Source organism: Microtus oregoni, unplaced genomic scaffold, assembly GCF_018167655.1.
Source record: "Microtus oregoni isolate MIOR12 unplaced genomic scaffold, Mior012 000031F_ref0000149, whole genome shotgun sequence".
In the NCBI taxonomy this organism is placed as follows: domain Eukaryota; kingdom Metazoa; phylum Chordata; class Mammalia; order Rodentia; family Cricetidae; genus Microtus; species Microtus oregoni.
The window spans coordinates 21910967-21926510 of record NW_024543090.1 but is presented as its reverse complement, the minus strand read 5'-3'; the positions used below and the strand labels follow the sequence as shown (position 1 = coordinate 21926510).

At 41.3% G+C, this 15544-nt stretch overlaps 1 protein-coding gene across 3 annotated transcripts in view; it reads right to left on the bottom strand.

The window, feature by feature from the left end:
• Positions 1-2286: 2286 nt before the first annotated feature.
• Snap23 (synaptosome associated protein 23) overlaps positions 2287-15544 on the bottom strand; it is a 29768-nt gene continuing 16510 nt past the window's right edge. For 2 of the 3 annotated variants that reach the window (XM_041679031.1, XM_041679032.1), the window contains exons 6-10: positions 14767-14884; positions 13427-13459; positions 9076-9231; positions 6806-6950; positions 2287-4540 (exon numbers count right to left, since the gene is read on the bottom strand). In XM_041679031.1, coding sequence (XP_041534965.1) covers positions 4475-4540; positions 6806-6950; positions 9076-9231; positions 13427-13459; positions 14767-14884 — 518 coding nt within the window. In that variant the 3' untranslated portion in view covers positions 2287-4474. The remainder of the gene's footprint in view (positions 4541-6805; positions 6951-9075; positions 9232-13426; positions 13460-14766; positions 14885-15544) is intronic. The other variant, XM_041679033.1, reaches the window with a different exon arrangement.

Genomic DNA, 15544 nt, shown 5'->3' with positions numbered 1-15544 from the left:
ACTGGTTTCTGAAGTCTGTTCTTGGCTAAGGATATACTAGTAGTTTTCAATAATAGTTAATACTATCTTACAGTTAAAAAAAAATCACAAGAGCTTACATGAAGCAGCCTTTCTGGCCTTGTATTTGGTTCAGGTGTTCTTTTCCCCATGTTGTTTTCTCTATTGGGGATAGGTGGCGTCAGTTGCTCAGTAGCCATCATGAAGATTTATTTTTCTGTGTTTGAGTTGAGAAGAGGGAATTGGATTCTCTGGAACTGGAGCTACAGATAGTTTTGAGCTGCCTTGTGGAGGCTGGGAACAGAACCCAGATCCTCTAGAAGAGCCACAAGTGCTAAAACCACAAGTGGTCCTACCCTATGTCTAAGCTCCTTTCCTAAATCTAATCCGAATTAACTATTCCCCCATCTGTTGATAGAATGGTTTCCACAGCCTATATTTATCTCTCTTACTAGATTAAAGTGCTTGACGCTTTAAGGAGCTGGAGAGAGAGCTCAGTGATTAAAAGTACTTGTTTTTGCAGAGGACCCAGGTTCAGTTCCTATACCTACAGGATGGTTCACAACCATCTATAACTCCAGTTCCAGGGGATCCAACACCCTCTTCTGGCCTTTGGGCACTACATATGTGTGCTGTACCTACATACATGCAAACCTAACAGTCATACACAAAATCTTTAAAAACAACAAAAACAAAACAAAACTACCCAATAAGCTTTAAGTTTTCATTTGGAGTCACAATATGGATGGGGTAGGATCATGGGCTCCATCCTCAGAGGGGTCAAGGTCTGGATCCAGAGTTTGTTATTTAATAGCTTTCTAAGCAATTTACTCTCATCTGTAAATATAGGGAATACTTCTCAGGTATGTATTATAGTGAGAAGACACATAAAAACAACACAGCGGTACTCAATGAAATAAGCCATTTATCTTATCTATAAAGCCTAAAAGTACAGTTGAGTAAATGATACAGGAATAGAGGCAGAAAACCAAAACTTCAGGATAAGTGATCTGAGTATCAGATCAAACTAGGGACCTAATCAGGATAACTAGGAAATGAGATCACCCAGGAAACCAGCATTCAAATAACACGTTTTAATTTTTATCACACTTTATTTTATGTGTATGTGTGTATAAGCTTGCATACACCATGGTATGTGGAAGCTGGAGGGCAACTTTTGTGAGCTGGCTTTCTTCCACCACGTGGGTCCTGGAGATCACACCTGGCTTGTCAGGCTTGGAAGCAGGTGACTCTACCTGCTGAGCCATCTCACTGTCGCCCCCCTTTTCTGAGTAGGTTTTCACATATCCCAGATTGTCCTAACTCACTGTATAGCTGAAGATGACCTTGAACTCCTGGATCTTCCTATAATCTCTGACCTAGTACTGAGATTAGAGGGGCGTGCCACCACACCTGGCTTATGGTGACACAAGATTGAACCTAGGTATTCTTGAATACTAGGCAAACACCCTGTGAACTGAGTAATTCTACAACTTCAGTCCTAAAAAGTTAATTTTAAATGTTCATTATAGGATGTTTAGAATTTAGATGTTTTAATGGGAGAGTCATAACCCATATGTAATAAGGAAAGATCAAGTGAGAATAAAGGATAAATTAAAACTGAAGAAAAAACAAAATGGGAATAGCTCAAGTTAAGACTCAAAAGATGAAATTTGAGCTTTACTGTTTTGAGGCAAGGTGAGAATTAATTTAAAAGAATACAAAGTTTATGCCTGGTGGTGGTGGCACATGCCTTTAATTCTAGCATCGGGGAGGAAAAGGGAAGCAAATACTGTGTTTGAGGCCAGTCTGATCTAGAGATTGAGTTCCAGGACAGCCAGGGCTGCAGAGAGAAACCCTGCCTCAAGAAACCAAAAAGAAAAAGGAGAAAAGGTTTGGTACAGGATACTTGTTTTTTTTTGTTTGTTTGTCTGTTTTTGGAGACAGGGTTTCTCTGTGTAACATCCCTAGCTGTCCTGGAACTAGCTCTGTAGACCAGGCTAGCCTCAAATTTACAGAGATCTGCTTGCATCTGCCTTCTGAGTGCTGGGATTAAAGGTGTGTGCCACCACTGCCCGGCGGGACACTATTTCTTAACTGTAGTCACAGGGACTGTGTTCAACGTCACAATACTAGAAAATGAAAAAGCGAAGCCAGATGACAGATGACTCCAGCTCATGTTAACTACTTGCTATTAACTCTCAAAAATAATGGAAGGGACAACAGTTTCTTTGCTTTTATTCTCTTTCATCAAATTCACGGATCTTTGACCAAGAAGAACTCCCGCCATTCTAGAGAAAATAGCTATTATTTATTACATGTACACCTGACAGGCACCATTCTAAGGTTTTTGTTTGTCTTGGTGGGGGGGGAGGGTGTTTTTATCTAAATGTAGCTTAGGCTGGCCCACAATTCAATGCATAGGTTGGCTCTGCCTCAGGTTCCCCAGCGATGGGATTACCAGTGTAGCCTCTGAGCCCTGCTTACTCTAAGAGATTTCTCGGCATTACCATTCTGTGAATTAGTTTATGAAGTAGGATTAATTAATTCCCATTTATAAGTAAGGAAACCAAGGCACGGAAAGAGGCACACATTCATACCTGCCAATGAGAGCAAAGGAAAAACTGACAACTGGGTGCTTTAATACATGTTCCAACCAACTAAACCTTGGATCCCACCTTGCAGTACCGTTTCTTTAGCCAGATCAATGCTAAAAGAAAAGCACTTTTAGGTATAGCACTATCTAGTGTTTTAAACTTAGTTATACTTTATACATTCAATCCCTTTACCTGACAAACTATCCATCCTGTTTCGGAGCATTTCTCTGTTGTTTAACTTCAATACTGTCCTCCTCACCCTTGGGATGTTTCTGAGCTGTGTCGTCTTTAGTAAATGACTTGTAACTAACTTCCAGTTAGAAATACTCAGTGGGGGCTGGAGATATGGCTCAGTGGTTGGGAGCACTGACTGCTCCTTCAGAGGACCCAGGTTTGATTCCCAGCACCCACATGGCAGCTCACAAATGTCTGAAGATCCAGTTGCAGGGATCTGACACATTCACACCAATGCACATAAAATAAAAGTTAAATAAACCATAAAATATTTAAAAAAAAAAAGAAATACTCAGTGGATTTAAGTTCAAATGACTAAGACAATTAATGACTAGAACGGACTCGTGAACAGCCACAGAAACTCCTATAAACATTCCTAATAAAAATTGGAAAAGAGCTAATTGCAGCGTTCAGTTGCAGTGCTTGATGGGTGGACATTTGCTTTATTCGATTTGTTAACTGATTAAATGATCGCCCCCACAAATAAGTCAGAAACATGTTGCCTATTTGAAAGAACAATACCATTAGTTACAAAATTTAATTGTAAGAATCAAGTAATGGTTATTGGTCAAGCCAATCTACTTTGGTAGCTCTAAAGTGTACAGATGCTAATTCTTAAACAAAGGTGACAACAGCAACTCAGCATTCCCAGCATTGCAGGATCTACATAGGCGTGACTCTGAACATACAGCAGAGGGGGTGGCAGTACAGTCATCAATGATTAATCTGAAGGCCTTATTTCCTAAACAACTTTTAGTAACAAATTATAACTTTTTAAATGTCTAAAACTACACAAAATCCAAAGTAATCTATTTTGCTACCTGAGATCAAAACAAGTTTTCTTTTTCATATCTAAACGTAATTCTTAGTATTGAGGTAAATCTGAATTCACATGATACACTGTCAAACTTTACCCAAAATTTTGAAGCCCTGCTTTAGTGAGGAAGTCTTATATTTCATATATATATGTACATCTTTAAAAGATTAATGACAACTTCACGAGGTTAACAGGTCTACAATGGGACCATGCTATGACTCCTGATACGAGAATTTCTACATGTGCAGTATGAAACGGGATCCCAGAACCTATGTACATATACAAATCACTACAAACTCAGTGAAGCTCACTGTAAGAAAACCCACTGTGTTCTCCTTTGGAGCAGAAGCTGCGAAATAGTGATGTAAAAAAAAAAAATGCATGAGTAAAACCTCCCAGCCCGGGCATTAGCCTGTTTCGTTTTCCTGACCTGTAGTTTCTTTAATGAGTTAACAACTTCAATTCTTCTTCCTTCCTCTTGCTCTTTACCACAAAACTAAAACCAAACCAACCAACCAACAACAAAAGCTACTTATACAGACACCCACACTTCATGGCTCTTTGGCAATGCTTCCAAATCTTGAAAGCAAAGATGCTAAGTGAGGAGGATGATGGACTGGGTGTGATGCACGGAAAGCAGCTTAGGAGTGTGAACGGGGAGAGGCTGTAGTGAAGCCTAAGCAGGAACCTACCCCAAAGGACAGAAAGGAAGAAGTAGGGAGGCATTCCTCCTCTGGTCCTTCTTTCACCAACTTTCAAACTCTGAACAGGTAATGACTTAGGAGGAGCTAGAGAACGGAGAAACTGGTAAAGAAGTACAGCAGTGGCTTTAGCTGTCAATGAGTTTCTTTGCTCTTGTATTGGCAATGTCAATCCGATCTTTGTTGGTGTCAGCCTGGAGGGAAAAAATAAAGAAAAAGAAAAATCTCAGTATTTGTTCACAAATCACACTTCAACGCAAGTTGACTTGGGGGATGAGAGTATAGTTCATTACAAATATCACACATACGCATGCACAGTTTTATATACTTGGGACCTTGATATGGGCATATGACTATAATCTCGGCATTCAAGAGACTGACATGAGCTCAACAGCAACCTGGGCTACGGTCAAACTGTCTCAAAATAACAGTGAAAGAGGATGAGGATACAGTTCAGTAGAGCACTTGTCAAGCACACATGATGTCTTATGTTCAATCACCAGTACAATAAAAAAGCAAAATGTTTAATGTGTGCGGGTATTTCACCTCAATGTGTATCTGCACACCATGTGCCGTGGAAGCCACAAAGAGGATGCCGGATCCCTGGAATGGAGTGGGATGCCATGTGGGTGCTGGGAATCTACCCACACCCCTGGTTTACACACATGCCCCACCACGTCTGGCTTGTATGTGGGAACCTGGGATCCAGATGCAAGTCCTTATGCTTGCATGGATGGCAGGCACTTCAACAGAGCCACCTCTGTTTGTTTGTTTGTTCATTCATTATGTGCATTGGTGTCTTGCCATGGGTGCCGGATCCCCTGGAACTGGAATTACAGACAACTGTGAGCTGCCATGTGTTCATTGGGAATTTAACCCCAGTTCTCTGGAAGAGCAGTCAGTGCTCTTAACCACTGAGCCATCTCTCGAGCCCTGCCATCTCTATTCATTTTTGAAACTACAACTTATTACCTGGGCTGGCCTTGAGTTTGTGAGTTCAAGTGATCTTCCCATCCCTCTAGAGAGGTGGAATTGCAGGTATGTAATCCCATGCCCAGCTCATTTTTGATGCTCTCCGACAGGAGTCTCATTTGGAGCTACCCTAGTTCTGACCAAGAGAGACTAAAATAACCTTGCCAGAGATCTTTGGAACAGATGTACTGCCACCCACAGAAGCATCTAAATTAAAATGATGTGTAATCTACACCCCAAACCCAGACGACAGCATTTTATGGTAATCCTGTAAGTGGCTCCAGTGCAAGTGCCTGAAGAGGACAGCGGGTGTCATACTCCCTAAAGCTAGAGTTGCAGGCAGCTGGGAGCCATCTGATGTGGTTGCTGGGAATGAACCCAGCCGAGCACGGTAGCAAGCACCTTTAATCCCAGCATTTGGGAGGCAGAGGCAGGTGGATCTTTTTGAATTCAAGGCCAGCCTGGTCTACAGAGTGAATTCCAGGACAGTCAAAGATATATATATATATTTGTCTCAAAAAACAAACAAACAAATTAAAAAGCAATAAGTGTATCTTTTAATCATAGAGTCATCTCTCCAGCCACATATAACTCTATTTCCTTTCTTTACTATTTTGTTGTTGTTGTTTTTCGAGACATGGTTTGTGTAGCCTTGGCTGTCCTGGAACTAAGTCTGTAGACCAGGCTGGCCTGCAACTCATATATCTGACTGCCCAAGTGCTAGGATTAAACGCGTGCATCACCAGCTAGACTCTGTCTGTCCTTGGATTCTCTATGTAGTCCCGGGTGGTCTTGAACTCACCACAGAGATCCATCTGCTTCTGCCTCCCCAGTGCTAGGATTATTGGTGTACTTCATTACACCCAACTTATTCAGTATATTCTTTTTTTGTTGTTTTTGTTCTTTTTTTTTTTTTAAAGACAGCCTTGGTTGAGCTTTGTACAGCAGGCTGGCCTCAAATTTACAAAGATCCACCTGCCTCTTCCTCCTGAGTGCTGGGATTAAAAGCATGTACCACCACCATATGGCAACTCAGTACATGCTTAAATTTCTTTTAAAATTACATTTTTTTATTTATTTGTCTATTTATTCATTATGTGTATGTACATGTGTATAGAGGTCAAAGGACAAACTGTAAGAATTGGTTCTATCCTTCTACTGTGTGGATCCCAGGGATCAGACCTAGTGGCAGGCACCGTTACTCCAGGAGCCACCTCACCAGCTCCACATAATACCCTCTTAGCTTCACACGGAAAGTTTTAGGTTAAACTTCATTCCAAGCCTGTGTCTTCACAATGAACCAACTGCCATGAGCAAAATAGCAAGACTGGCCGTTTGATTTTGAAATGTTGGTGCTGCCAGCTCACCAGCACTGTTCTGAGTAGATGACGTTTATCCCCCCTCCCCCCAAAGTACCCAGCACAGACGTCATCACTAAAGTATCACTGGACTGGCTATCTCATTGTTCTGTGGTCTTACTTTCTTACCTTTTCTGTGATCCTCTGTATTTGCTGGTTCTGAGCATCAATTTCATTGCCCATGTCCAGAGCCATGTTCTTTAGATTGCCTAGGATACTGCCCACTTGAGTCAGGTTCTCTTCCATCTCATCTTCTCTGGCATCATTAGTTATACTGTCACAAAAGGAGAGTTAAATCGGAAATTTTTGTTGAGTTACAATGGACAAAATCAAGAAGGGGTGAAAAGAGAAAAGAAAGGAGGCAAGCAGGAATGGCACAGGCTAGCAAGATGGCTTAGCAGGTGGGGTGGTTGCTGCGCTTGATGGAATCCATGTAAAGGTAAAATGAGAACCAACTCCAAAAAAGATGCCTTCTGCACTCCACATACACATTATGGCATATATGTGTGCTCATGTTCACACATACACATATAATAATAAAAGGGATTTTTGGTTTTGTTTTTAAAAGCCAAGCATGGCGGCACATACCTGTAATCCTAGCAATAAGAAGGCTAAGGCAGAAAGATCAGCACAAACTGGAGGTCAGCATGGGCTACACAGACCTTGTCTCAAAACAGCAAACAAACAGCAAAGGCTGGTCAGAGCCACATAGAATATGATCAACATAACTCTGGACAGCGACTCAGAGTATATTTTCCAGCACCGCTGAGGTGCTTGTTTATGGTAATACATTAATTCTCATACTCCATTCCAAATCTGCCTAATCAGGAACTGTGAGTGGATCTACTCAATCTGTATTTCTTTATTTAAAATTTTTCCTCCTCAGTAGAATCTCACTATATAGACTAGGAAGGCCTAGAAATCACTGTTTCCCAGACTGTCCTTGAATTTGGCAATCCTCCTGCCTCAGCTTTCCAAGCGCTAGGATTACCAGGAAAGCAACTTGGCTCCCATTCCAGATAGCTTTATCATGTTACCCTGGCTGGCCTATAGCTCCCAGGTTAAAGAAAGCCTCTTACCTCGGACTCCAAGCCCAATTGAATCTGTATGTTTCATTTTTAACTTCTACATTTCTTTACTTGTAGTGTGTGCATGCACATGCATATATACATGTCACAGCACATGTGTGGAGACCAGAGGGTAAGTTATGGAAATCAGTTCTCTCCTTTTACCATATGAGAACTGGAAACTGAACTCAGGACAGCAGGCATGGCAGCTCCTTTCCTGCTGAGCCTTCTCTCCAGCCTCCAATCTGTGCTTAATAAACCTTCAAATCAATCTACGCACATTCAGATCTAAACAACTACTACTTTAAAGCAGACTGGAAAACTACAATGCAGTAGAAAACCTAATAGTCATTGTATCTAGAGTAAACCTCAGAATAAAACAGTTGTTTTCTGGAAGTACTTAAACCTTGAAGAAACCACTGTAGAAAACAGTCATTGTTTTCTATTATCGACAGAGCTGCTTTACTGAAGGAGCTTTATAGCTTTTATGACTATGCTTTTGGTCACAAGGTGATCCTGGCACACCTGAGCTGTCTTGTATTACTAAGTACTGCAAACAGTGCACCATAAGGACTAAAGTTACAGGGGTATAATGCTTCCCTTCACGAAACATATTAATTAGGAACTTCGGTATGAGGAATTTGTTTTACCCAAAAAACAACTTTGGTATAACAATAAATATACTTCTGCACAGCTGTTTGAGATTCAGTCCATCGAGGCTGGACCTCTCTTCTGCCTCAGAGCCTGATTACATTCTGTAGGGACCCTATTTCTTTGTGCTATGTAACTCAGAACACTGAAACTATGGCATTTACTAGGAGACAGTAGAAAGTAGGGTATGGGATTTGACGGCAGCTCTGCTTTTTCTTCCTTCCTTTTTGTTTTGTTTTGTTTGTTTGTTTTTGGTTTTTCGAGACAGGGTTTCCCTGTAGCTTTGGAGCCTGTCCTGGACTCTCTCTCCAGGCTGGCCTCAAATTCACAGAGATCTGAGATCTGCCTATTTTACCTGCTGAGTGCTGGGATTAAAGGCCACCACCACCACCACCACCACCACCACCTGGCTGCTCTGCTTTTTTTGTACTCCCTTCTCACTGTTTACTGTCTGCCGAAAAGTAAAAAACAACCTTCCTGCTGCCATGATTTTCTTTCTAAACTACCATGGAGCCTTTGGAATGAGAAGTCAAAATAAACCCTCTCTTAGAAAGAAGAAGAGCAGAGGGAAAGGAGGAAGACTGACAGACTACTTGCTGAGTTGGGGCTTATGTCTAGCCACACACAGTTTTTAAAGTGAGCCATTCATTAGAAGAGGTATAGGAGGAAGAGCTGACATACCGTTTAATGTATCCACCGCTGGCTGTTCCTGTGGCTTGCTGAGGCTGACCATTTGTTACCCGTCCTGGTTGCTTAGATACTACATTGCTAGGTGAGTTGTCTCCACCATCTCCCCATGTTGCCTTATAGTTCTTTCCAGACTCAAAGTTCTTCGTCCTATATAAATGTCAGGGATATAGGCAAACCAAAAAGCAGAAAAAGGGGAGTTAAAATGATTAGCGCTTTTTACCTTGAATAAGACTTCTGGCACTAGGTTACCTGTACTATGTTTAATGGCAACAGACAAAAGGGATGAATCAGATAAATCTACCAACATTTAATCATTTTGTTTGTTTTTTGAGACAGGGTCCCACTATGTAGCTTTGGTTGTCCTGGTACTTGCTATGTAGACGAGGTTGGCCTTGACTAATAGATATATCTGCCTGCCTCTGCCTCTCAAGTGCTTGAAATAAAGGCCTGAATCACTAATATCAGCCATTTATTCATTTTTAAAAGATCCAAATACTTCCAAATCTTTGCTAAGACAGTAGCAAAATGAAACCTGATGTTTTTGAGTCTTTCAGTTTAGAGCCTTTTATAGAAAAAAAAAAGGTTAATGGATATTAGGGGAAAAAATCCTTAGGAAAGATGTTCTGGGACACACAAAGACTCTCAGGGGAATCAGAGATTGATGTGTGCGTTGAAATCAGTCCACGAAGGTAACAAGAGGACCATCTTTGTCCTCTGCTGTTTGAACTAGAGTTGTTCTGGATGAGGCTTCGTTGTTTTAGTTTGTGTTATGCTTTTGTTTTTCGAGACAGGGTTGCTGTGTAGCCCTGGCTGTCTTGAAACTTACTTTGTAGAGCAGGCTGGCCTCAAGCTTAGAGATCAGCCTGGCTCTGTCTCCAGAGTGTTGGCGTTAAAAGCACACACCATCAAACCCAGCTTTGATTTTTGGGTTGTTTGTTTGCTTGTTTGAGACCTGGTTTCATGCAACCCAAGCTAACCTCAAATTCATTATGTACCCAAAGATAGTCTTGAATTTCTCCTGCCTCTGCTTCCCTAGTGCTGGGCTTATGTGGTACTGGGGATCCAATCCAGGGCTTTTCAAATGTCGGGCATGCACTCTAGCAAATGAACAAAAAGTCCCCAAATCCCTATCTGTTTTGTTTTTTTTTTTTTTTTGGTTTTTTGAGACAGGGTTTCTCTGTGGTTTTGGAGCCTATCCTGGAACTAGCTCTTGTAGACCAGGCTGGTCTCGAACTCACAGAGATCCGCCTGCCTCTGCCTCTCGAGTGCTGGGATTAAAGGCGTGCGCCACCACTGCCCGGCTCCCAAATCCCTATCTGTTTTAACGGTAGAAGTTTGCCTCACACTTATTTTTAAATTTAAGAATAAACAAAATATCATGAAGGAAAACATGGATTATTTCCAAATTGGACAACCAATGGCTAAATACCTGATCATACTGTTAAAAAATAGGACTCGGTCATTTTGGAATTTACTTTTTCTCCATTAAAAAACAAAAAACAAGTTAGGTCTTTTCCAACTAAAAGTTTTCTGGGCACAGGGAGGGACGGGTGCAGTTGGTGAGAGAGCTTGCCACACAAGCCCCAAACTGATTTTCATCTCTGAACCCAAGTGAGAGCTTTGTTGAGGGGGACTGCACCTGCAGCCTGTATTCCTGTTCTTATAACGAGACAGGTGCAGACGGCTGTGCTGGGCAGCTGGACCCCTGGGAAGTTTCAAGCCAGCCTGGTCTACACAGTGAGCCCTTGTATCAAAATAAAACTCAAAACAAAATAACCCCCTCTAAAGTTTTAGGTGTAGCTAAGGCAGTCAATGCATGGAATGCACTCCTCAACTGATGGATACAGTTGCCAAGAAAGAGCAGCTCAGGGAAGTGCTTTTCTTTTTTCTTGAGACAGGATGTAACCATGTGGCCCAGGCTGGCCAACTCTCCACCCACCTTGCTTCCACTTCCCAAGCACTAGGACTACAGGGTTATGACACCTCACTGTGTCATGTGACCTTTAAACGGCTACTTCAAAACTGCCTTTTACTGATTACTTTGTTAGAGACAAGACTTTACTTAATTTTCTTTTTATTTTTCTATAAACAATAATTAAGCACAATGTTCCTATAGTGTAATTCTTATTTATCCTAGGTTTGAGGAGGTTTCATAATTGCTTTGTAGAGGTCAAAGGACAGCTACTTCACTGGGCAGTTTCAATTGGCCTTCGACCTTGCTGAGGTGTTTGTTTCTGCTGCTGCTGCTGGCTGACAAGTTCAGGGCAGTTCTGCACTCAACCTGATGGAGAGAGCTAGATTACAGATGCACACCAGTGTATCGAGCTTTCACTTGGTCCTAGGGATTAAAACTGGGTTGTAGGGCCGGGTGACAAGCACTTTTACCTCCTGAGCCATCTTGTAGGCCCTTAAAGGAGAAATTTATGAATATTAAAAATCTAGTTCTCAAGTACTTTTCTTGGTTCCATCATCTTAAAACTCTCATAATTACTTTTTATATTTATAATACTGTTTTTGTCAATCAAACTATGTTAAATTTTTCCTGAAACAAGATGAAATTATCTAATTTTCAAATAATTATGTTAATTTAGTCATGTATACTTTATTAACATATAAGTTCCAGGCAAAAATCTAAATCAGAGTAATAATATACAAAACAATATTTCTCAATATTTTTAAAATGAGAGTAAGTGGTTTCTGCTCTTTTGTATATCTGTGGTGGTGGGGAATAACCCCAGGGGCCTCAACAGTCCCAGCATCCTATCACTGAGCTCCAATCCTGAGCACAACAGCCAAAAGTATTAACTGAGGTAATATAAGTAGAGTTTTTATTAGGATGCCAGATTGTAGAGCAGGTGGGAGAGAGAGTAATGAACTCAGAAGTGAGTAATAAAATCCAGGCACAGTGGCATACCTGCTAACCCAGGGCTCTGAAGACTGAGTAAGGCTAGTTTGGGCTAACAGAGTATAATCTTGTCTCAAAGACAAAAAATAAATAAATAAATAAAACAAAAACAAAAGTGACAATGAGATACTTAATTTTTTAACAATGAATCATAATCTTTTACAAAGATTAAAAATTAAGATAGTTAGGCATTACAACATACAGTAATCTGGAAGGTTTCACTCTAATGAAAAATTAGCTCTACTAATCAATTTGAAATTATAGAAAACCAAAACTAACATATTGATATTATAGAAATTATGCAACAAATTAAAGCCATTTGTGAAGAGAAAAACTTTTATCTCAAAATACAGTATATTTTATCTCAATATAAAAAAATAGTATTGGGCTGGAGAGATGGCTCAGTGGTTAAGAGCACAGACTGCTCTTCCAGAGGACCCGGGTTCAATTCCCAGCACCCACATGGCAGCTCATAACTGTCTGACGATCAGTTCCAGGGGATCTGACACTTCACACCAATGCACATAAAATAAAGTTAAATAAACCATAAAAATGTTTAAAAAAAAAAGTTTAAAAAAAATAGTATTATATAACACAAAATTTAAATTTTCTTTTTTTGATGTTGTTCTTTTGTTTTGATTTAAAATAGCACTGACTGTCTAAGAACTCACTCTGTAGATCAGGCTGACCATGAACACAGTGATCTGTCTACCTCTGCCTCTCCAGTGCTAGGATTAAAGATGTGGGGTATCATGCCTGGCACACTTAAAACTGATATTTACTTTATTATAAATAGGACTAATGATGACTAGACTGACAACTAATTTCTTGATTTGATAGTGGCCTAAATCATGGGAAATTAAAATACAGAGAAGCAATACTTTAATAGAAGCAATCTCCAGGCACCAGAGTGTGTGAGATGGAACAGAAAGATGCAGCCAGCCTGAGTTCCCCACCTTTAAAAGAACTACAGTGTAGGCTGGGATTGCAAAGGCCAACCACTTAAAGCTTAGGAAATGTCAGGAGTGCTTTTAGTTTGCTTTTGGTACATTAGTCTACGGGAGTTAAAACAGATGAGGATCCTTGTCATGTCCATCTGCAGTCTAATGCAAGAACAAATGCACTTCACACAACACACCACAGCACAGCTTTTGAAACAGCTCCCATCACTCACAAAACCCATGCACATGCATAGAAAAGCCATTTGGAGCATCACCTTTAGACAGCAGGTTAGCAGCTCAGTCTGCACCTCAAGACTGCGTCTTAAAGCTCCCTTTGATCAGTTACTGAGCCCGTCTTTTGATGTTAGAGCTTCGTTTTTAGTAAGCAAGAGAGGAAGAGATTAAGTGAGAGAATGAGAGGCAGACAACAGAGAATGTCAGTCAAACAGAACAGGAGCGGATTAGAGCTTTACACACGATGCATTCAAATGCCTGCCTGGTTTCAAAGAAACAAGCACCATCTGAGAATCTAGATAAAAAGAAACAAGAAAACAATTTAAGCCATTGCATACTTCATTTTTCCTGAGCGTGCCCAAAGGATAATATTCCTCAGTAAAACTCTAAAGCCTATTATGAGCAGAAAGTACTGGTTGCGGCACTCAAGTTCCCCCAGGCTTCCTTTGTGGACGCTCGCCTGCCATGTGCCAAGCCCTGCATGTGATCACAAATATACTAAGACAATAGTTAGCAGCAGTTATTAATCCCACCACCATGGAACAAAATAAACAAAAAAATATGACTCTTGTCTTCCAGAGCATTATAGATTTGTGGATGAGGGAAAAGGAGTGGGAAAATAGGGAGGGAAGGAAAGGAGAGAGAGTGGGGAAGAACGAAGGGGAGAATATATGAATCCACGTTGTTACATACTGGTCTAGTAGCACAGCTAGAACAAGGAGGCCTAGGATGCTGTGCGAGTCTGAGGGCCTCGTGTTACAGCTGATTGGCAGGTAAGGTCAGAAAGATCTAGACAGTGACGAAATGGGGATGGCCAAGAACAAGAGACACGATGGCAGCCGAGGTGTCAATAGTCTAAAGACACAGGGAGAAGGGGGCTCCCGTAGACATCTGCACTGGGCTCTGCTCTCTTCGCGGAAGAGCCCTTCTGCCACAGCAGCCCTTGACCCCATCTGTTACAGAACGCTTCCGCTCTGCCCACCGAGAAAGAATGCTGCCATGGCTGGAGGGCAGAGCCTATTTCAGGGCCATGTTGTACCTTCTCTCCCACAGGCAGGGACACACCAATACCACTCATGTTCTCTCATCTGTGACTCTTAGAATTCATTGCTATTTTGTCTATTAACCTACAACTTAGAGTCAAATCCTATTCTAGACTAAAGAGGAGCCTTCCTCTTCGTTCAAAAAAATTTACCTACTTCCTTCATTACATAGAACATAGGAGACAGGAACAAAAGTTTGTAAAACATAGTTAAGAGTCCGAATCACACTATATTGGCATTTAGAATTTGTGGGTTTTGTTTTTGTTTTTGTTTTTTTTTCGAGACAGGGTTTCTCTGTAGCTTTGGAGCCTGTCCTGGCACTCGCTCTGTAGACCAGGCTGGCCTCGAACTCAGAGATCCACCTGCCTCTGCCTCCCAAGTGCTGGGATTAAAGGCGTGCAACACCACCAATCAGCCTTCAGTTTGTTTTTTAACAAAGTTGCTAACTTAGGCCCTTTTATCTGGTTATACTTCTGACTTTATTTCTGGGCATGGAGTAGGCAAGGATCTCCTCATGTACTGATTTATTTTTAAAAGGTCTTGATTTATAACAACTTACCTATTACAAGGGCAGACGCAAAGGCCACAGCACTTGTTGAGTTCTGTTAAAGTCTTCTCTGCCTCTCTCATGTCTTTATTTATTTGGTCCATGCCTTCTTCTATGCGATTTAGTTGTTCTAAGAATAAGTTGTGGTGTGTTACATTCACAGACGTCCAGTGAAAATGCTATTGTTACCCAGCAGTAAGCTGCAACCTCCACTCTACCAATCACCTGCCAGTGAATATCAGTACCAGAAAAACAACACTGATCGAGAGGATCCTGGACCTCACTGTAGAATGACTTGTTCACCAGCGGCATGTGAGGGTTGGTCAGAAACTACTGCAACCGGACCAGATCCCAGCACTTCTAGCATTTAGTCACGACCTTAATGAAAGCCAGGCGGGATTAACTAAGGCCACCAGAATGTAGCCCTCTTTTAGAACTCGCTGACAATGATCAAAGAATGCCACGTTAATGTGCAATTGACAAACGCACATAGTGAGCCATGCTTGTCTGACTGACTTGTATCCAGCTGGGCGCTGTTGCCTCTCATCCCAATCCCAATGACCACGATACCAGAATTTAAATAAGACAAGGAAGAAGTATATTACTCTTATCTTATAAAGAGAAGGTTGAATTTTTTTTTTTTTTGGTTTTTTTCGAGACGGGGTTTCTCTATAGCTTTGGTGCCTATCCTGGAACTAGCTCTTGTAGACCAGGCTGGCCTCGAACTCCCAGAGGTCCGCCTGCCTCTGCCTCCCGAGTGCTGGGATTAAAGGCGTGCGCCACCACCGCC